General features: G+C 41.4%; 1 protein-coding gene across 2 annotated transcripts in view; it reads right to left on the bottom strand.

Annotated features, from left to right (window-relative positions):
* Nucleotides 1–21,673, bottom strand: part of Znf410 (zinc finger protein 410) — a 28,797-nt gene extending 7,124 nt beyond the window's left edge. The window contains exons 1-10 of one of the 2 annotated variants that reach the window (XM_048449145.3): nucleotides 21,533–21,673; nucleotides 15,967–16,150; nucleotides 14,921–15,056; nucleotides 11,516–11,734; nucleotides 10,142–10,333; nucleotides 6,101–6,251; nucleotides 4,693–4,874; nucleotides 3,661–3,750; nucleotides 2,018–2,143; nucleotides 616–756 (exon numbers count right to left, since the gene is read on the bottom strand). In XM_048449145.3, the coding sequence (XP_048305102.1) occupies nucleotides 616–756; nucleotides 2,018–2,143; nucleotides 3,661–3,750; nucleotides 4,693–4,874; nucleotides 6,101–6,251; nucleotides 10,142–10,333; nucleotides 11,516–11,734; nucleotides 14,921–15,056; nucleotides 15,967–15,999 (1,270 nt within the window). In that variant the 5' untranslated portion in view covers nucleotides 16,000–16,150; nucleotides 21,533–21,673. The remainder of the gene's footprint in view (nucleotides 1–615; nucleotides 757–2,017; nucleotides 2,144–3,660; nucleotides 3,751–4,692; nucleotides 4,875–6,100; nucleotides 6,252–10,141; nucleotides 10,334–11,515; nucleotides 11,735–14,920; nucleotides 15,057–15,966; nucleotides 16,151–21,532) is intronic. The other variant, XM_048449146.3, reaches the window with a different exon arrangement.
* Between the last annotated feature and the right edge of the window lie 591 nt (nucleotides 21,674–22,264).

Below are 22,264 nucleotides of genomic sequence, written 5' to 3' on the forward strand. Positions count from 1 at the left end.
TATTTCTCAATGATGTTTCATACATTTATGCTGTTTCAACTTCTCAACTACAGCTTATGGTCCCTACCTCCTACTTTTGTCTTTCCCATGGTGCCGGGCACACAGTAGGCACTGAATAAATGCATGCTGACCTCACCTGGTAAGTGTTTCAGAGAAGAGGGCCTGGCCTGTGTAAGCTGGGTGAAATTTCTATACCAGAGGAGCAACTGTTTCCTAGAGAGCCCTTTCTTTTCTCCAGAAGATATGGCTTTTGAAGGTATGGAGAAATTGCTTTGTATCTCCTCTGTAAAACCTGGTTATGCTCTGTTTAAATGTTTTAAAAGTTAAGCTCTTCCATAACTGCAACAGGAAAGACAGACACAGTTGGGCTAGAATGCTAAGGATTACAGATAATTTAAAAAATTTTTTCTTTATTCTTCTGTTAACATCATATTTAATCATTAAAAGAGAAAAGGTTCATTTATTCACCCCAGAGAATAAATTCAAATACTATTCAATCACATCATCATACAAGAAATAATATTAATAATAATAATCTCCTCTATTTTGGAGATACTCTACTCCTTAGCCCCGAGCTACAACTTGTTTCCCCACATAAAGAACTAGAAGTCTTACCATCATCAACTCCAAGAATAGAATTGGTATTTGGTAGACTCAAGGACTCTCCACCAAGGCTGGACTGGGAATTCATAGACACCAGGTTTTTACTGGGTACTGAAGCTTCTTCAAGCAAACTACTGCCCATTAGTGGCTCAGCTGTACAGAGAACAGGATGTGAGAGACATACAGCAGTCAAGGCTGTGCCTGGTCCTCATCTCTCTTCACAAAGAGAAGCTGGCTACCTCTTTCAGAACTGCAAGCTTTTGTCTTGGATGCTTCTCCCATTTCACTCACTTTCAGATAACAAGAATAAACCTACTGAGGAAGCCAATCCTTAGGGATAATTATCTGTTCATGTGACCACCATCTGAAGATCAGCATATAACAGAGAGCGAAATAAGGACATCCCTTGAAAGGAGAACTTGGAATTTTTTTTTTTTTTTTTTTTTTTTTTTTTGGTTTTTCGAGACCGGGTTTCTCTGTAGCTTTGGAGCCTGACCTGGAACTAGCTCTTGTAGATCTCTGTGAGTTTGGCCTCACAGAGATCCATCTGCTTCTGCCTCCCAAGTCGAGTATTTGGAATTTTTTAAAGAAAGACATGGAAAAGAAAAAGGGGTTCTATTAATTTTAAAGTATGGTAAAGGCTGCCAAACTATTAAATAAAAAATGTTAAATCTTTAATGTCTGTGCTCTTTAAAAGCTGAATCACAGACCATCTGGCTGACCTCAACCTCGTTAGGGGACATTTAGTGCTGTTTTTTGTTTTCTGAAAACAGAGTCTCAAGTAGCCCAGGCTGGCCTCAAACTTGCTACATTGTTGAGGTTGGCCTTGAACTGCTGATCTCCCACCTCTACCTTTCAGGTGCCTGGATTATAGGCATGCGCTACCATTCCTGGCTTTTTTGTTGGTTTCCTAAAACAGGGCTCTCACTATCCTGCCCAGATTGTCCTCCCACCTCAGCTTTCCAAGTGGATCTACAGCTGTGAACAATTGGAGAAATTGTTATTTATTTGTGTGTGTGTGTGAGTGTCTGTGCACGCATGTGTGTTCACATGTGTGTTCACACACACACACCTTTTTGTGGTGTTTAAACTCAGTCTTACACATGTTAAGCAAGCATTCTACTACTGAGCTGCACGCAAAGCAGCTCCTTAGTGGAACTTTTAATAGTATGTGTTCTGAGATTTACTACTCATCTCATTTTTCAAGTTCCTTTATTGTTAAGGGAGGAACATGAACAAGAAAAATATATGTTTTGAAAGCTTACAGATGATTATACTGTACAACTGTTATAAACTATAAGTCCATCAAATGAAACCAAATCTCTCTACCCTAAACCTAGCTAGATTTCCAAGTAGCCAAGCAGGCCAATGGCCTGGCTGCTTTACAGTTCTGCACCAAGACCCTTCTCCTCACCAGTTTGTTCCTGTTCTTGACTCCCAGTTGTTCCTAGCTGCAAGTGATGCTTTTTCATGTGGACATTTCTGCTCCCACTCTGAGAAAAGGTCTTCCCACAGACTTGGCATTGATGAGGTTTCTCTCCTGCAAAAAGCACTATGTTAAGATAGGACAGCCCAAAAGACAGTATAAAATTCTGATGGCAATCAAGTAGACAGAAGACTGAAGGCTGCTCTTTGGCATACAATCTTTCATAGCTGTTTGGTTTTCTAAAAATAAGACTTTAGGGTCGGGCAGTGGTGGTGCATGCCTTTCTTTAATCCCAGCACTCAGCACTCGGGAGGCAGAGGCAGGTGGATCTCTGTGAGTTCGAGGCCAGCCTGGTCTATAAGAGCTATTCCAGGACAGCCTCCAAAGCTACAGAGAAACCCTGTCTCAAAAAAACAAAATAAATAAATAAATAAAATAAAAATTTAAAGATAAATCAATTGAAGTAATTTTGGAGACAACTGGACAGAACATGAACTGAATATAAGATAAAAGCAATAAGTTATTTTTAAATTTAAAAGGCATAAGAAAACATCTTTTTATATTCTTGTATATATCTGGCTGTACATCTGACATAGTTTACATAACCAGTACAACACAGCACTAGCAATACACATGTGAAATCCACATCTGGCCCACAAGTTATCAGTCTGCCACTTTGACTTGGAACTTGTTATCCTATTAAAGCAGCCCAGGAGCTGCAGACAGCTCATTTGGTAATGTATTTGCTTAGTATGCAGAAAGCCCACACCTGGGAGGTGGAGGCAAGATGGTCAGAGGTTCTAGATCATCCTGTGTGTGCTACACAGACTTGTCTCAACAAAACAAAAAACCAAACATCTCCAGCACTGAGATCTCAACTATGACAGTCTCATCCCTGACTGACTATACATCTCCACATCCCTAACGCCCACTGAAGTGCTTTGATGTAGTCATCAAAATCAAGTCTTCTTGCCTCCACTTCCTCAGTGCTTATTTCTGGTTGGGAAGATGGGAAAGAAGGGAAGGGAGACAAACACCACTTCAGATTTTTCCATTAAGTTTACAAAGTATGGCTGCTAAAGAATGTTTTCAGAAAGTTTGAATGACATTTTTATCAGGGGAGATTAGGTCATCTGCATAGAATGAACAAGCTGACAGAATCACATGGAATTTAATAATACAAGGCAAAAAACAGGTCAGTAGGTCTTTTCTTCTCCATTGCTAGCTCCCAAGAAGCCCTACTGGGCAGTGTATTAGAATGGAGACTGAGCAGGGCGGCCATGCCTCCTCAGAGAACATGAGCACCACAGGTCTCGCTGCCACTAACATCAGCCTTCCCACCACGCTCGGGATTTTGGAATCCTACCCCAGAGGAATGAAGATGTCAATACAGGATCCGTATCAATATGACATATAAAAGATCCAACACAGATCTCAGAAAAGGGTCTGCCTAATGCAAATGTAAATCTGAAGAGATCAGAAGAGCTAACTGAGGAGAAAATCCTTTCAATATAATTATTAAGGGCCTTAATCTCTCAGTCTCGATCTTTATCATCTTAGAACACTGCGCACCGCCTTCCCACCCTCATCTCTTACTGTTCGCAGTCTATGAACAGAACAGGCTCTACTACCTGAGTGAACTACCAGGTGCTTCCGGAGGCTGGAATACTCTGCAAAGGAACGGCCACATCCCTGGGCTTCACACAGGAAAGGTTTCTCTCCTACAGGCAGACAACGAGAAACAGGCTCAGCCTTCTGAGAACTGACCATCATTGTGTTCTGCTTTCTTTAACTTATGCTATGTAACGTCAACAGGGTATGCAGCAAATGTTGTCTCTCAATGTTCTGGAATACAGACCACCAGACAGTCTTCCAATTTTTTTATTCAAATTTCTTCCTTGGGATAAGTACCAATTAATATTTCAAGAACACTAAAAAGAGAATTATTCATTCCCTAACATACTGAAAGGTTATGCCATTTGGACGGAATCTAATCTAGAACAATTGTTGTTTGAGCTGGACTGTACTTTGTAAATGCCTTTAAAACACACCTTCCTGTCATTTGCGCGGGGACAAGGAGTAGCACAAAAGCGGGAAGAGGTACTAAATTCAGTGATTAGGTTTTGCAAAACACATTTCTGACAAAGGCTCCAAAGGCATCTGTAGTATCTCAGACTAAGAAGCAAGGAATCTTTACTTGGCTCCATCCATTCTGACATTTATTCTATTTCTCACATTGCGAGCTCTAACAAGAAAGCAAGCACCCCAAGTTCAGGGGTTGTATCTTGGCTCATATTTAATGCTCTGTAACATTTGTACGGCTCAATAAATGCAACCATACAAAGTTCAGAGAGACTGGAAAACAAGCTGACTTGTTCATTATCTCCTGGTGTCACTGCTATCCAGGACAGCCTTACCCTTCTTCCTACAAGTCAGGCTTATGGAGACAGAATCAACACTGTCCATTCCTCAAACACAGATGAGGTTGGACACATCCATTGTACTGACAATGAATGAGCAGAACACACGAGACACTGAAACGAAGGGAATCTTTCTTCAACACTGCACCTCCATTTCTACTTCCATATTGCTTTCCTAAGTAGAAGCAGCAGCAAGTAAGAGCACCGCCACAGAGAGCGATAAAGGGATACAGGGCTGCACACCTGTGTGGATGCGGCGGTGGTTCTTCAAGTTCCCAGCTGTGGTGAACTGCTTACCACACCCAGACTCATGGCACATGAAGGGTTTCTCCCCGTTGTGTGTCCTCATGTGCACCTTCAGCCTCTGCAGCACATAGAAGCTTTTCCCGCAGCCTTCTGCAGGGCAGATGAAGGGGCGCTCGTTTCTGCAGAGTCATAGTGAGCAAAAAGACCTGAAAACACTGTGCTGGTGGTGACAAGCCAACATTTCTACTTATTCTCAAGGCACACAAGAGACCCCAAACTTGGATATATTAAAATAACTCTTAACATCTGAGGCATCTCTCTAGCCCTGAGACTTGGAATTTTTGCTCTTTAAGATATGTAGATGCCAAATGTCTTACTGAAATATTTATAAAGAATGAGGTAATGAGAGGTGGAGGCAGAAGAATCAGGAATTCAAAGACATTCTTTTCTTTTTCTTTTTTTGTTTTGTTTGTTAATCTGTTTTCAACAGCCTTGGATGTCCTGGAACTCACTCTATAGACCAGGCTGGCCTGTCCCCCCCTCCCGAGTGCTGGGATTAAAGGGGTGTACCGCCACCGCCTGGGAAAGCCATCCTTTTTTGGTTTGAGGCCTGCCCAGGTCACATGCCTCAAATAAAATAAGTAAATCAGACAACACAATTCTATTAACATACAAGACCCCTCAACCAGGTATGGTGATACACACTTATCTCGGCATGCGGTAGTGTAAGGAAGGAGGATCTTGAGTTCAAAGCCAGCCTGAGCAAACAGTGAGAACTTGATTTTAAAAAGGGGGTTTGGGGGACTGGAGAGATGGCTCAGTGGTTAAGAGCACTGACTGCTCTTCCAGAGGTCCTGAGTTCAATTCCCAGCAACCACATGGTGGCTCACAACCATCTGTAATGAAATCTGGTGCCTCTTCTGGCACGAGGGCGTACATGGAGGCAGAATGTTGTATACATAATAAATAAATAAATCTTTAAAAAAAAAAGGGGGGGGTTGGGACTGGGACTACAGCTCGGGGGACAGTATATTTTTAGCAAATTATAAAGCTCTGGTTTAGATTCCAGAACAACAAAAACAAAAACCAAACAGGAGGCTTCTTGGCATGGCTGTAAACCCAACACTTGGGAGGCTGAAGTAGAAAGATCATTTAAGTTCAAAGAATTTGCAGCAACTTGGGCAGCATAAGATTCCATCTAAAAACAAATAAGAACCAGAGATCTTGTCTTTTTTCTATAGCCCAGACTTGTCTCAAACTTGCCAGCCTTCTAAAGGCCGAGATTATAGGTGTACATCTATCATCACACCTGACTAAGAAAGACAGTCTTAGCCAGGATAACTGGAGTCCCTGCTTTCCTGGAGTTTGTCTGTTCAGGGACAAGTTCCTCTTATGATTGGCTCACCGATGAGTTTTAAGGTGGTATTTGAAATGAGCCGGCCACACAAACGTCCGGTCACAGCCTTCAACTGTGCACCTGAGCTTCTTTTCCACTGGAGGAAGAGGCCCAGAATCTTTGGGCTGCCCGTCGCCAGAACCAAGGTGGGCATTTTCTCCTGTAACAAGCAACATATTTATAATTCAGGGAAGAATCCTCCTTAGATTCAAACAATAAAACTCCTACATTTCATCCCAAGTGATCATTAAACAGATATCTGCCTGTGTTTCCTATGTATATATAGGCACAAGAGTACTCTGTATTCCCATCCAGAGAATTACCCACAGTTATCATGTTTTTTTAACAAGTTTCTGACAAATATAAAAATACCAAATATGGCTTCATAAAGCAAATTTAAAACTATTCTGTAGGAGCCAGACAAGATGGTATAACCTGTAATCTCAGCTTTTAGTAAAATCAGGATTCAAGGCCACCCTTGATAGAGTAGTCCCAAAAAGAACCCTACTCCACCAAACAAGCCCCTCCCCCACCATTTTGTAAAACAGTTGGTAGAGAAGTAACACCCAGAGTGGAAGCTACAGAGGTAACTGAAGTTCTAATAACAAAATCCTGTATTTTAGCCAGCCATGGTGGTGCATGCTTTTGATCCCATCAGGAGGCAGAGACAGGAGGATCTCTGTGAGTTCGAGGCCAGCCTGGTCTACATTCTGGACGGCCAGTGCTACGCAGAGAATCCCTGTCTCAAAAAACAAACAAACAAATAATTAAAATGCTGTATTTTAAGACAAAACTGTTCTGCTGAGTTTACAGCAGATTTTTGTCACAGATGCCACTCCTAAGATTTACATCTTTTCATTCAACTTATTAATTTCATACCACTTGAAGGGTAAGAACAACCTTCCAATTTCCTCTTACGCATGCATCTTTAGTTATCCAATGTTTAAAAATGTAAAACCACAGGTGAGTTTTAAAAATTTCAACCAAACTTTTTTAACAGCGAGAACATCTATAGGCAGCTGTTCCATAAACAGAGACAAAGAGAAGAACAAACAATGGCTCCATTAAAATCACAAAGTCAGTCCATTCCAAATGTATGCTAGTTCTATATCGGCAGGTGGTGCTCCTTTTCCTTCCCTCCTTCAAAATGTTGTTCCACAACAGAGGATAAAACACTCACAGTCATTTATTCTGCCCTGAGTACACCGAGTTTCTCTGTATTACATACAACTTAGGAATGGGATTTGCAGTTCCAAATTTCCCTCTGAAAAGCAAACAGCAGGATGCGATGTGCTTTATTACATCACAGTCCCTACTGATCAAAAGCAGTTTCTGTCCCATCAAGCAATCTTTTCTTCTATTGCTATACTCTCCTTGCTACATTTTACCAAGTTAACAGTAATAAAACTAATTGTTCTAGGACATTTATCAGGACATAATTTCAGATGCGTCCTGCTGGCTAACATTAACATTTTCCTTCATAATACCGCTCCCTATTTGTTAAAATACATTTAATAAACAAAGTTAAACCAGAACTAAAGCATATATAACATAAAATTTCCCATTAACCTCAGAGATCCAGTTAATCAGTTTCTAATGAAAGGTTTATTAAAACCCTGTGCTAACCTAGAGATTGGCACCAGGAAACAACTAAAGCTTTGTACGTTCAAATTTCTACATACATTAAGAAAACAAGGGTCAGCAAGATGACTCAGTGGGTAATGGTTCCTGCTGCCAAACTTTAAGATCTTTGTTTTAAGCCGGGGTGGCGGGGGTGGGGGAGGTGGTGCATGCCTTTAATCCTAGCACTCGGGAGGCAGAGGCAGGTGAATCTCTGTGAGTTCGAAGCCAGCCTGGTCTACAAGAGCTAGTTCCAGGACAGGCCCCTAAAACTACAGAGAAACCTTGTCTCAGAAAACAAACAAAAAAACAAAACCAAAAAAAGATCTTCATTTTATTTCTAGGACTCACATGGTAGGAGAGGCCCAACCCCCACAAAGTTGTCCTCTAATCCCTAAAAGGGGTGTGCGCGGGAGCACACACACACACACACACAAAATAGAACTGTATTTTTTGTCTTATGTGTGTTTACTTTGTATTCAGAAATATAAGACACTTGTTAAGACTGTAAGGTAACTTTATTTATTTATTTATTTATTTATTGTTTATTTTTGAGATGGGGTCTCACTATGTAGCTATGGTGGTCTGGAACTCACTAGATAGACCAGGTGCCCTCGAACTCACGGGGATCTGCCGGCCCTTGCTTCCCAAGTGTTGTAATTAAAGATATGTGCCACCTCACCCCATCCCCTTTTTGGTTTTTGAGTAAGAAAAACATTCATAGAATACTTTAGATTGAAAGCTTATACCTAATTATTAAGTCTCTGCAATGGCTCAAACAGGTTAAAATATTGACCTTTATGCTTTAAACATGAGAAAATTAAAACCATACAAGGCAAGAAATCAGTAAATGATGTCATCACATCTGGACCCCAGGCCTGCACTGCTTCTCATTGGCAAACATGGCACTATTTCCTAAACCTGAGTAGAATGGTGAAGGTTTCAGAATCTAAGGATTAGAAAAACCATCTCAGGGAAACCCCCCCCTCAAATGATTAGAATAAATAAAGGGCACTATAATGTACTATGATAGTCACAAATAAAGTAATTATTTGAAGATGAACAAAAAAAATAGAATTTTCTGTGCAGGAGCTATTGTTTTTAAAAATGTTAATACTCTGAAATTATCTGTGGAATCCCCAAGCTCTCTGAGATATTATTTAGCTTTTTGTTTCTATATTATCAGCAATTAAAATAGTCATAAATATATTCCTGATTATCAGCAAAGCTCCAAACAAACAGCTGTGTACCGACAACTCTGTGTTTAATCTCGGTTTGGCTCTTGATAATACTGACACATGTGGTAATAACTTAATTACCACAAGCTAATGAATATACAGAAAGAATACACAGAAAGAGAACTAATCGAAAAAAACTTAAAATTAATGGTATATTATGTAAATGAAGGCTTGATTGGTAATAGGATGTTCTGAATGTACCCATCCATGATTCTTAAAGGTAACATGTATGTCTGCATGTATGTACAGTGCCCATGGAGTGTGTGGGATCCTCTGGAACTGGAGTTACAGGTTATGATCCACCTGATATGGATGCTAGGAACCAAACACAGTTCCTTTGGAAGAGGAGAAATCACTCTTAACTGCTAAGCCGTGTCTCAACCCCAAGACAGTTGCACTGCTAAGCTGTCAGGTGATACTGATGATTTGGGGAAAGCACTCCAAAATGACCAGCAGCACACATGAAGCTGAACAGGCATGCAAGCTGAAAAGAAATACCACAGACTGAGAAAACAGCTCAGTGGGAGAAGTGCTTGTCACATAAGCATGAAGTGTGTGCTTGTCACATAAGCATGAAGTGCATGCATGTCACACAAGTAAGGGGGCCAGAACCCTTAGAAAATGTAAAAATTATGTGTGGTATAATCCTAGCAGTGGGGAGGTACTTTACCTCCATATGCATATATGTGTACACACATAAAAACATTTTTTAGAGATACTATAACTAGCACAAAGCAATCAGCTAATCAACAAAACTGCCATGAACCAGCAATATAGTTTTAGCAAAACAGTGACTCAACATTAACTTTATAGTTGTATTTTTACTAACTGATAAAACTATTTTAACTTCTTTGAGCTCTAGATATAAAAAGTTTATGGCTATGTGGGCCTTGAAAATCCTTCTGCATCAGCCTCATGAATGCTGGGACTAAAGTTCTGTGCCACCATTCCCAGGTCCCTAGCTGTTCTCTAAAAAATACTCTGTACATTCCTCCAAAGTTGGAAACTCAAAACATAAGTTTAGCTGGTTTGGCAGACAAAGCCAAGTTATTTTATAAAATAGGACAACTTATTTTTAGGCTTCCATTCTTATCAATAAAATAATTTGATTACACACAATTCAAAATCTAGCTATTGCACCACCCAAACCTCTGCATGGAAAAGCAGAAAGGAAATGCCACAGGAGTCTCACCATTGCTGCTGGTTTTTGCATTCTTTGCCAGCTGTGCACGAGTAGCAGCAATCAGACTGTCATGGGCCAACTCCTGGACCCGGAGGAACCATGGGATACTGCTGTCTGTGCTCTCACCAGAGAGGAAGTCATTCCCTGAATCCTCTGTCTCGTCCTGTACAAACACGAAGTGCTCAGTTGAAGAGCCCAGACCTGAAAGAAAGATAATAATACAGGGAGGTTAGCCAACATCCTTTTAGTAGCCCTGGCACAGGGACTTTGTGTCCTGGAAAAAAATCATTCTAGATCCTTTTCACTTCAAGTTTCTGTTCTTATAAATAATAAAGATATCATTTTTCCATTCAGCCCACACACTTGTTAACTCTGCCTCCTCTTGTTTCAGAGACATAATGTTCTTTCCTGCAACTAGGCCATTTGAAATTTTCCAATCCATGCTCAGTCTTCTCTCCTGTATACGTCAGTTAAATTCTCCTTCATTAGGGCAGGAAAGATGGCTCAGCAGTTAAGAGCCCTTGGCTATCACTATATAGGCTAGGCTGGCCTTGAACTCACAGAGGTCTTCCCGCCCCTGCCTCCCAAGTGCTGGGATTAAAGGTGTGCACCACCACTGCCCAACAACTTTATTATTGGATTTGTTTGAGACATGTTGCCCTGTCTCAACATGAAGTGTGTGATAATCTTCAAAACAACTCCCCTTCTAACTTGCATTTCCATTCAGTCACACTCCATTCTCTCCTCACATCTATCTTCCAGTAATAATTTTTGCAAAGGTCACCAGATAGAAATTTAATCTCGCTAGTCCATCCTATAGTATTTGGAATCATTTAGTATCCTTTCTTTCTAAAATATTTTCCTCCTTTGGTTTCCCATCCACTATTTTCTCCCAGTTCACCTTGTTATTCTGTTGTCCTCTTAAATGTTCCCTTACCCAGGGTCCTAGACTTACCTTTTTTCTATATATGCTTCAAATATCTCTAGAATCAAAGAATCATGATCCACGTTTCACATTTTCTGAATGTGATGAGCAGCCCAGCTGCCTACTTATCCCAAACCTCTCAAGAACTCTGGATTCTTATTTTTATCTCTCTAAAGGTACTCCCTCCTCAATGTGCCTCCAATATCAAAACACCAACCAACTCATTTGGAACTAAGCATCCTCCCCCAAGCCTGTTCTTGCTCTCACTATCTTGACAGGTCAAGGGCGCCACATTAATTTTCCAAACAAGTAAATGTTTCTGTTGCAGGATGTAGTGGCACACCAACTCTCTAATCAAATAATAAAGATTCTTTGCATCTTATGAGTATTAAATACTGGCTCACCTCTAACTCTTTCCCCTGAAAACTGAGTAGAGCTCAGAAAAGAGTAAAACGCACCTGCTCTTGTTAGGTTAAGAAGAATAAAAGAAGTGCTATCACTTGGCTGTAAATCTTGCAACAAGTTAGGCGACTCTGGAGTGGACAGAAATTCTGGGGACTTCTGTACAGTCTGAGCCCTTGTCTCTTCTCCGTCTGGGCCCACGTTCACCTGAAGGCTCCTCAAAACAGCTGAAGACGGGACCTCCTTGGAGGAGTTAGTTTGATGTGGAGTATCATCTAGTGAAAGAAAACACCATAGCTTCATGTAGCATTCACCTCCAGGGAGCTCGCCTGTTCTATAAATAGCACCTAAGACACTAAACTTCAGTTAGTTTCTACTACCCTTATAAAAGTATACAGAATTCTCATATTTACAAATACAAAAAGTGCTTTAGAATAATCACAGGGGGAAAAACAGCCTGGGAAACCACTGAAATTCTGTACAACAATCAGTATGTTTCATTACAGTTTGGGGTTTACACTAAATATACATAAATAATTTAAAAGATTTGCTCTAAAGAAGTTTGTTCTAAGCTGGACATAGTAGTACACATTTTTAATCTCAGCACTTGGAAGATAGAGGCAAGCAGATCACTGTGAGTTCGAGGCCAGCCTGGTCTACAAAGAGAATTCTGTGACAGCCAGGGCTAAATAGCAACCCAATCTCAAAAATCCAAAAAAGAAGTTTATTTTAAGGGATGGGTCACATAAGACTCTGCCTCAAAAATAAATAAATAAAATAAAACACCCCCCCCTTTTTTCGAGACAGCGTTTCTCTGTAGCTTTGAAGCCTGTCCTGGAACTAGCTCTTGTAGACCAGGCTGAAAACACCCCATTTTTAAATTCTTGAAAACAAAGCATTTTAAATGAAAACTACCATTTAAAGAGGAGATGGATATAATGGCTCTATACAATCAGGAATTATACTATGTGATGAAGTATACACTATTTCCAGAGGCTTTCATTCGTCTTTAAAAAAGACAGGTAACACTTTTTTCTCTTTTAAACAGATGACAAATAAGATCATAATAAAAATAGACCAACTACCATTTTCATAAGCTACTGGTCTAATGAAGTTGTACAATAATGTGAATCTTCCTAATACCACACAACCAGACACATAATAATTTAAAATGGCAATCCAATGCCATGCGTATTTTACCAAACACACCAAAAATATTTGAAAAACATAAAATTCAAAATAGCACTGTTCATCATAGCACAATATTGGAAAACAGTCATTAACAGAGACATTAACAAAAAAGTTATGGTCTCTAAATATTGTAGAATACTCTGATACCAAACCGAGCTATAGTAAGAATGAACCTCACTATGACAGAGTAAAACAAGGTACAAAAACATCTTGTAAAGAGATTATATCATTTCATTCATTTAAGATCACAAACAAGATAAAATTAAAATATTCTGCTTAGAGATGTATACAAGAACGGTTAATTTTGGAAAACAAAACAAATAATCACAAAAGTGATGGTGCATTAAAGAAGAGAAGTTTCTGTATCAAGGAGAGTGAGCTATGGAGAGCTTGGACGCCAATGATGTTCTTGTTTGGGGAGCTCCGTATACAGATAGTTCCTTATATTTATTCCTCAAGCTGTACTAATGTGGCTTTATGCTTTTCTGTAGCCACCATGTATCATAACAGAAAACATGCGGGCCAACAGTGTGGCTGAGAACTTGTGGGTAAAGTCGCTCGCCACAAAGCCTGACGACCTGAGTTCAATCCCTGGGACCAATAAGGCGGGAGAAGAAAACCAACTCCCACAAGTTGTCTGCTGACCTCCACACATGCATTTAACATTTGATTTACTTGATTTCAACTCCTCTGGAGATATACACACAAGTGGAATTGCTGACACAACTGACAGTTAGCTTTTGAGGAATTTCCATACATTTTCCATAATTTAACAGTTACAAGGTTCCCTTTTCTCCACATTCTTATCAATGTTTGCTCTTTTTAACCTCTTTATAAGACATCATTCTAACAGAGTATGGACTTCTTGTTTTTATTTTAATTCCCTACTCCATTAGTGTACACTCGTGTGGGTATGCATGTCTATTCATGAATAAAGTCCACAAGAGGGGATTAAGCCATGTATGTTCGCTCACACTTTAATCCTAGCATTGGGGAAGCAAAAACAGGTAGACCTCTGAGTTCAAGGCCAGCCTGGTCTATGCAGCAAGACCTCCTCTCAACAAAACTGTGTATCAGATCTTTGCAGCCGGAGCTACAGATTTCTTTCTTTTTTCTTTTTAGTTTCTCTGTGTGGCTCCGGCTGTCCTTGAATTTACTCTGTAGATGTAGATCAGGCTAGCCTCAAACTCACAGAGTTCACCTGCCTCATGAGTGCTGCCTGGCCAGATTGTTTTTTACTTTGTTACAGTTACTAGAGTGCGTGCTCACACGTCCATGCTATGCAGCACATGTGGAAGGCAGACAACAACTTTCAGGAGTCAATTCTCTCTTCCCACCGTGTGGGTTCCAGGGATTGAGTCAGGGTCAGCAGGCTTGGTGGCCGGCTCCCTTCTGTTCTGCGGGGATTCAAGCTTCAGTTCTCATGCTTGCATAGCAAGCGCTTGCAACCACCTCTCCAGTCCAAGGTGGGGAAATCTGGATGTTTATAATTTATATGTCTGTTTTTCCTGAATCTTAGAAAACCTTAAAGTCTCCTCAGAGCATCACTAAAGGAAGTAATCAGAATTTTTAACAAACAACTGTCATCAACAGGCTGACATTGCCCTCCCCCTGATTAGTATTAACATTCTAAACAGTCCTCAAACAGCTTAGATTTGAGAGAGAGAGAGAGAGAGAGAGAGAGAGAGAGAGAGAGAAGAAAGCCCTTTAAAATATTACACAGATCAACGTAGAACACAGCCTTTAATCCCAGTGGAGGCAGAAGCAGATAGACTGACTTCCAGGCCAGTCAGTCCATCTCAAATACAAAACAAACCAACCACCCAAACCAAACTCGATAAGCACTCCCTCACCTATACCACACTTTACACTGTTACCTCTATCCCTGCAGCCTGGTTTCTCACCCTTTCTCTGCCAATATTATTTAATGCCTCCTTTTAGTCTTCATCTCCTTGGCCTCTTAGGGGCCTTTAACACACTGATTTCCCTTGGGTCCCAGGCCTCCTAGCTATGCTGATACTCATCTAACTCTAAGCTGGCATTCTGCTCTCCTTTCAGGTCTCTTGCCTGATCCCAGGTGCTGCACTGGCCTTTCTGTCTCCCACACATCCTTATTCTATGTTCAAATTACTCAGGCATGTATGACTTCCATGGCTGTTTTTCCCATGACTCTTAAATTTTACTTTCAAAAATCAATTATCCATTCTACTCTTGCCACAGAGTAGGCTAAACTCATAAGATTTCTTTCACCTGTAGTGAACATATTTTACCTGGTAACATTAGCCGACTGCATTCTGAGGCCTCGGTCACTGGAAGGAGGGATAAGCAAGTAATGTCTTTAGCTTCTGATTCAACTAGCCCTTGTCCCAGGGGGATGGAGGTATTCTGAACAAACTGAACCAGGAGCTGAGGAGGGGAAAAGAAGCAACACTGAGAAATAGGATGCTAGGAACGAATCTCAACTTTCAAATTTACCCAACAAATGATGACATAATTCATTCTTGTTCCTGGTCTCAGTCATATACACAGAAAAACTAGACAAACTACACATCAAGGTGTGTGTTCTACATAATGGTTTTTTTATGTAATTAAGTTATCAAATAATGAAAGTGTATTTTAAAATAAGCTTTTTTAATTTTTAAATCAACTGTACTGTATTGATTACATCTTACAAAGCATTTTCCTAGGTAGAGGTATATTTAATCCTTGTATTAAATTCCTAGGTGAACATGTATTTCACAAATGAGGAATCAATCTGAGAACACTGACTTGTCTAAGAGCCATAACTAGTTAGAAGTTCTAATCTTCAAAATCAAGTAATTATTTCAAATTTAGTGACTTTCCTATTATGGAACACAGATTTACTAAAATTAAGGTGGGAAAATGAATGAAATTATAAAATGCTTAAATCTCCCAATAATGTTCAGAAAGAAAATATTTTCATTTATATGTAAGATTAACAGTTTATGTAATAAATATATACATACACACACACACATATATACACCACAACTATATAATATAAATTCATTTTAGGGATATAAAATATTTTATTATATAAGCAAGCACCTTAGTATTTCATTAAATACTTAAATAGCAAATGTAAAAAATCCACAAAAGATAGAAACAGAACAGTAAAATCTTGAAGAAACCGTTTAGTAACAGAAAAATTGTACAGTAAGAGTTGCAGTAAAAATCATTTGGCTCACAAAGTCAAAAATGTTTACTATTAAGTCACCAGAGAAGTTGTTTCCTGAGCAATGGACTAAGCATAAATTCTGAAAACCCACCAAAGAAAACAGCTAAGTGGGCTCACCTCTGGTTTGGATTCTAACTCATCTGATAACATTGATTCAGCTTCTGAAATCCTGTGGCTGTTCAGGGCACAGGTTCAAATCTAATTCAGAGTCAATGACACCTTCCTGTTATACTCATAGCCCTTTAAGAAACATTATGGTTTTTTCTGTAAGATGCTGAGCTAGGCTGGTAACCAATTTAACCTAAAATAGGGTAAAAAAGAGAAAGACACAGCATTAAGAGCAGCAGGAAAATGTAGCTAAATAAACATATGTCTTTATATCTAAAAAAAAAAAATCACAAAGAATTCAGCCTATAACATTTGTTTTAAAACAGAATAAGTCCACTAAGTATCAAAATCTATAAAAACATTATGTTTTGATAAACTTTCTACTTTTTAAATTCTTATTTTTATTTCAGGCACGCATATCTCGTGTTTCCAAGTGTCCACAGAGTCCAATAGGAGTATCAATCTCCTAGAACTCCAAGTGGTTGTAAGCAGCCCTATGTGGATGCTAGGAATCAAACTCTGGTTCTCTGCAAGAATAGCAAGTGTTCTTTTTTGTTTGTTTGTTGAGACAGGGGTTCTCTGTGTAGCCCTAGCTGTCCTGGAACTCACTCTGTAGACCAGGTTGGCTTCAAATGCAATAGAGATTCACCTGCTTCTGCCTCCCGAGTGCTGGGATTAAAGGTGTGCGCCACCAAGCAGCATGGCAAGTGTTCTTAACCACTGAGCCATATCTTCAGTTCCCACAAAATTTCTCCTTCTAGTGAAATTTTTTTTTTTTAAGACAGAATCTTGGTATATAGCCGTGACTGGTCTAAAATTCACATATGAACCAGGTTGAACTCCAACTGTCAACAAATTCTTCTACCTCTTCCTCCTGAGTGCTCAGGTAACAGATATCACCACATAAAAACGTCTTCAATATGGAAAAGCTATATTCCAAAAGATGTTTGTCAAAAATAAAAAGCAAAAACCAGGAAGCAACACGTGATTACCTTTTAGAAAACCTGAACACATTTATACAATACAGGGTATGGTTAATTAAATATGGTACTGGTACTTCAAAATACAATTTTGGTTGGGAATGTAGTTCAGTGGTAGAACATTTGCCTAATGTGCAAATACCTGGGTTTGAGTCACAACACCACACACACACAGATTGTGAAGCCCATACAACAAAGAAAATTGATTACAAATTTCTTTTTCATTTCAACACTAATTACATCATGCATAAGAAAAAGTAAAAAGAAAGTCACATACATGCAGTAGTTATATTGTGTAACAGGTCAGTGTGGCTTCACTTTTCTTGGCTCTTCAAGGTAATTATGCTGTTTTGATCATTTAAAACACAAGCCTACGGGGGCATGGGGTGGTGCACACCTGGACTCTCAGTACTCAGGAAGCCTGGGCTCCAGAGCAAATTCACCACCAGTTGGGCTACAGCGATACTCTTTCTCAGAAAAGCAAAAACAAGTAACAAGCTGAGAGGTGTAACTCGATGGGTAGAGCACATCAATGTGTGTGATGGTGCCCAGAGCCCGGGCAGTTCCGTACTTCCCAGAGGCAAAAGCACACCCATTTTCACTCTCCCTCCCTCCTTCCCTGGTTACCACTGCAGACCTCACTAGACCCCTAGCTGAAAACTCTCTTGATGCTTAAGTCCCGTCCACCCCAGTACTCTGGCACATGAATTCACTTAGTTTGGTGTAATTGCTGATAAAAGTGGGAGTACTGCTATCCATAAAGATAGAAAAAAAAAAAAAGAAAGAAAGAAAGAAAAAAAAGAAATGTACCTAGGATGGAAGCTTTCCATTAACACCAGGGTAGACTGGAAAGTTAGACTAAGACAGACATTAAGAAATACTGGAAGCCAGGCGGTGGTGGTACACGCCTTTAATTCTAGTACTTAGGAGGCAGAGGCAGATCTCTGAGTTCGAGGTCAGCCTGGACTACAGAGTGAGTTCAGGACTACACAGAGAAACCCTGTCTTGAAAAATAAGAAGAAAGAAGTCCTGGAATTAGGGCCTGTAAGATGACCCATTTGTGAAGGTGGCCACCACTCTTTGACAACTTCAATTCAACCCCCAGGACCCATGTGCTAGAACTAAGTCTTACATGTTGTACTCTGACACCCACATATGTGCACACAAATACATCTAATTCTTAGAAGGAATACTGGAATTAAAGCGTTATTGATGTTAACAGTGGCCTGCAGTCCAGTTTACAAGATATATATGAAATATTCCTTTTACATACCACATAAAGCAAAGTATCATAAATGTCCAACTTTTCTTTCTACATACATTTTTGTTCCTCAAGCACTACAACAGCTTAATGTGGTTTATCCACTCATCTTCATGAGAGGAGGAAACCAAGGCTGATCAAGTTATTAAGTTGTATAAGCAAGCTGGCATGAATAGTTGGCACAAATAGGAAGTGATTACATCTAAGTCTGATCTTAAATTTAGAGGGCTTAGCAATTCCTCTTCCCCAATTTCAGCTCACATAACAAGCCAAGAAATCACCAGATGTTTGTCCAGATTATTACTAAAGTACATCCAACTTTGAGATTCTTGACTTGCAGAATCACTAAGACATCACACACCCTTAGGGGTTGGTCACCTACTGTGTCTTTTTATTTTAGTGTTTTTGTTTTAGTAGTCTTTGAAAACAAGTAAGGCTATTCTGGAACAACTGCAATATGCATATTGTAACTTAATACAGCCATACAATCCTGGTGCCAAAATTTCTGGCTTGTATAGGCACTTAATGAACAAATAAAGTAGAATGCACTAGAAAGGCTGAAGCCCCAGGAATCTTTGCAAGAGCAAGGGGTGGAACAGGCATCTGTAATCTCAGCAATGGGGAAACTGAAGCAAGAGACTAAGGAGCTTTCGGCCACACAGCAAGATCATATCTCAGAATGAAAAGAAAACAATCCATTCAAGAGCATAGCGGTTCATCAAGTGCTCTATGTGGACTGCATCTGTAACACAGACCTTGCTAAGCACATTAATTGGCCAGCAGTACAAGGGCAAACACGTAAGCTAGGCCTGCAGCTAGTTCCAAGTCCATTATCTACTTAACCACTTCAAAAGCTGCAATGGAAACTTCTTGCAATGCAAATCTTTCCAAAAAAACAAGTTTGGGGCCAGACGCAGTGGCACACATTTTAATTTAGCAATATGGAAGCAGAGATCAGCATATCTCTAGGCGTCTGAGGCCAGCCTGGTCTACACAGTGAGTTCTGGGCCAGGCAAGGCTACACACACAGTGAGCCCTTGTCACAAACTTTCAGACAGTCAACATAAATGTTACCCATTTTGTAAGATTTTTAGTTTTTATTTACTGTGCATGGGTGTTTCGCTTACATGTTGTCTGTACACCACACATATGTAGTACCCATGGAGGCAGAAGGTGCTGGGTCCTCAGTTGTGAATCGCCATGTGTGGTACTGGGAACTAACTAGACCCAGGTCCTCCACAAGAGCAGTGCTCCTAACTGCTGCTCTGAACTTGGCAGATCCCACTCTCACCCACTGTGAAAAGTACAATTCAACTGTCTTTAGTATACCCACAGTTGTGCAATCCCATACACAATCAGTTTTGTTTGTGGGTGTGTGTTTTTTGGAGAGGGGGACGGTTCAGACAAGCTCTTGCATAGCCCCAGCTGTTCTGGAACTCTCTATTTCTGAGGCTGGCCTTCAACTTCTGGTCCCACCTGCTTAGACCTCCCAGTACTGAGAGGTCTTGGCTAATTTTACCATGCCTGGCTAATTTTACATTTTCCCAAAAGAAACCCTGAAGTCACTACGCACTTCTAAAGTACTCATTACTAGGAGTTTGAAAGACCTCATACAAGTTTCCCTGTGAGCACATAAGAAGCAATGGCTAAACATTCAGAGGATCAGTAACATGACGAATGACACCCAATTCCTTGCCCCTCTACTCTGGACTTTTCTTCTGACTTCCAAACCTTTACTATCAATTACTTGTCGAGTAATTCCACATATATATCCATCAGCGTTTCAAACCAAACCACATCCAAACCCAGATTACCACCTCCCCTACCAAACCTGTTCTTCTTGAATTAACCCTTTTATTTATTGCTCAATCTCCTTCCCACTCGTCTGCAAATTCTATCTAGCAGTCTCTCTCATTCTTCATATTTAAATAATCCCAGCCATTAATGAATTCCCCAAATCATTTACTCCTGCTGTGATACTGTTTAGATTTCTCGGTATCTTTCAAATACACTGGGGGTGGGGGGCAACCACGCTATTAATACAGGTTTCTAACTGGTCACCTTGCTTTTAAAAGTTTCCCTTTCCTCAGGGCAGAAGTGGCATACGCCTTTAAACCCAGCACTAAGGAAGCAGAAGCAGGCGATCTGTACATTTGAGGCTCAGCTGGTCTACAAAGTAAGTTCCAGGAGAGTCGGGGTTACAAGAGAAACTGTGTCTCGAAAATCCAAAAATAAAATAAAAATACTCTTTGCGATCTATCTTTTACCCAAACATTCATTTTTCCCCTAAAATACAAGAATGTTTATCACCCCTCATACTCAAAGTTTAGTGTCGCAGAATAAGGGTCAAACCTCTTCACTAATACACTCCCCCCAAAAATTTAGAAATTTAGAAATTGCAAAATTTTCTCCAAATTTGACACCTACGAGGTCAAGACTTAAATAAAAACCTACATCTTCTGATGCTCGGTTGCCCTGTATTCTGCTATACACTACGATAACACAAAGCGTAATTTCTCGGGGCCAAACACCAAGAATTGTTTGTCTTCAAAATATTTTTTCCTTCTCTTTGCATATATTACCTTGGCCCCTGTGCCAAGATAAAAGTATGAACTCTAAATGCCTTCTCAATATTTAACTCCCAAATGGTACCTAAGTACATTTCAGAGCCTCATGCGCAAAAGGGATAAAGTTTAATAACTAATTGGATCTTCTTCTGAGAAACTTCAGAGGACAAAATTCAATAGGCAAAACACAGCCAGGCTACCAGCCCTCGCTGCCCACACACGGGCCTGAAGCGGCAGGTAGAGGAGACGCCAGAGGTCCAGCCCTGGTCCTCAGGCAGCCCCCTTCCGGACCCAGGGAGTGAGGGGACGCCGGAAAAGGAAGCGGTCGCTCTGGGTGAAACGCCGGCCGGGCATCGCTGGCCGGCCTTCCCGCCAGCACAAAGGCCTCGGTGCAAGGAAGGCCCGAAGGTCCGCGGACAGGCCCGGCTGCGGGTGCAGTCCGGCGCCTCCGCCCAGGGGACTCGCTGACTCCGGGTTTCTGGGTGCAACTGGCTTCCAAGCACCGCTCGCAAAAACAAGCCGAAGAGCCAAGACAGCGCGCCCCAGATCATGGGAGGCGTAGGGCCGAAGGCGTGGGGTGTCGAACCGGTCGCCCTCAGCCCGCCAGACACCGGGGGGGAGGGGGGGAGAGCCCAAGTGGCGGGGGGGGGGCTTCCTTGTGCCCTTAGGGACGAACTCGGCTGCAGACCCCCAAACCCGGTCGTGGGTTCCTTTCTCTCCGGGAACACCTAGCTAAGCGCTGAGGCCAGCCCCAACCCAGGGCTCACCTTCCAGTACAGGGCAGCTGGTCGTCCGGCAGTCAGTCCCGAATTCCGTCCACACACGGCGTCTTCCGGCTCCCGCCGGAAGCAGCTCCCGAGCGGGACAGGAAGTTTGGCCACCCCCCCCCCCCCCCACACACACACCAGCACACCCACTGGCTTTCTTCTCCGCCCCGCGGGTGTTATTCGGGTTGAGGTGCTGACCTTCGGGCAGCCGCTTGGGCCGACCTCCCGGTCCCCTCACAGCCACACTGGGCTCCGGCCGGTGGAACCGCAGCACCCCGCCCCCTGCCCGCCAGGACTCTCGGGTCCCGAAATCTGAAACCAGGTCAGTGCCTTCTAGCCGTGACGTCACCGCCTTCCCGCTAGGTGGCTGAGTGCCGCCGTGGTGGGTGGGCAGCTTTCCCCGCAGCTGCGGAGTTATGACAGTTAACGAGAAGCAATGCTCCCGAAACACCAAAACTCTCCATGAAGAGGACCCAAGGAGGGACCTGCACAGTCAAGCTCTGCATTGTCCATTCGATTGGGTATGGATTTAGGCACACGTACAGCTTTGGGAACGTTCAAGAATCTTGGATGTCCTGACTGAGGGCTAAAATACCTGAGTTCCATGGTGAACTACTTGATGGAACTTTTGAGTTTGACTGACTACGTGAAATGTAAAGAAATGGCATGGTAGCACAGTAATCATTCCCAGCGCTCCCAGCACTGGGAGTTCCAGGCCTCCTAGGGCTATAC

The sequence above is a fragment of the Myodes glareolus genome, chromosome 11 (assembly GCF_982192425.1).
Source record: "Myodes glareolus chromosome 11, mMyoGla1.1, whole genome shotgun sequence".
Lineage (NCBI taxonomy): Eukaryota > Metazoa > Chordata > Mammalia > Rodentia > Cricetidae > Myodes > Myodes glareolus.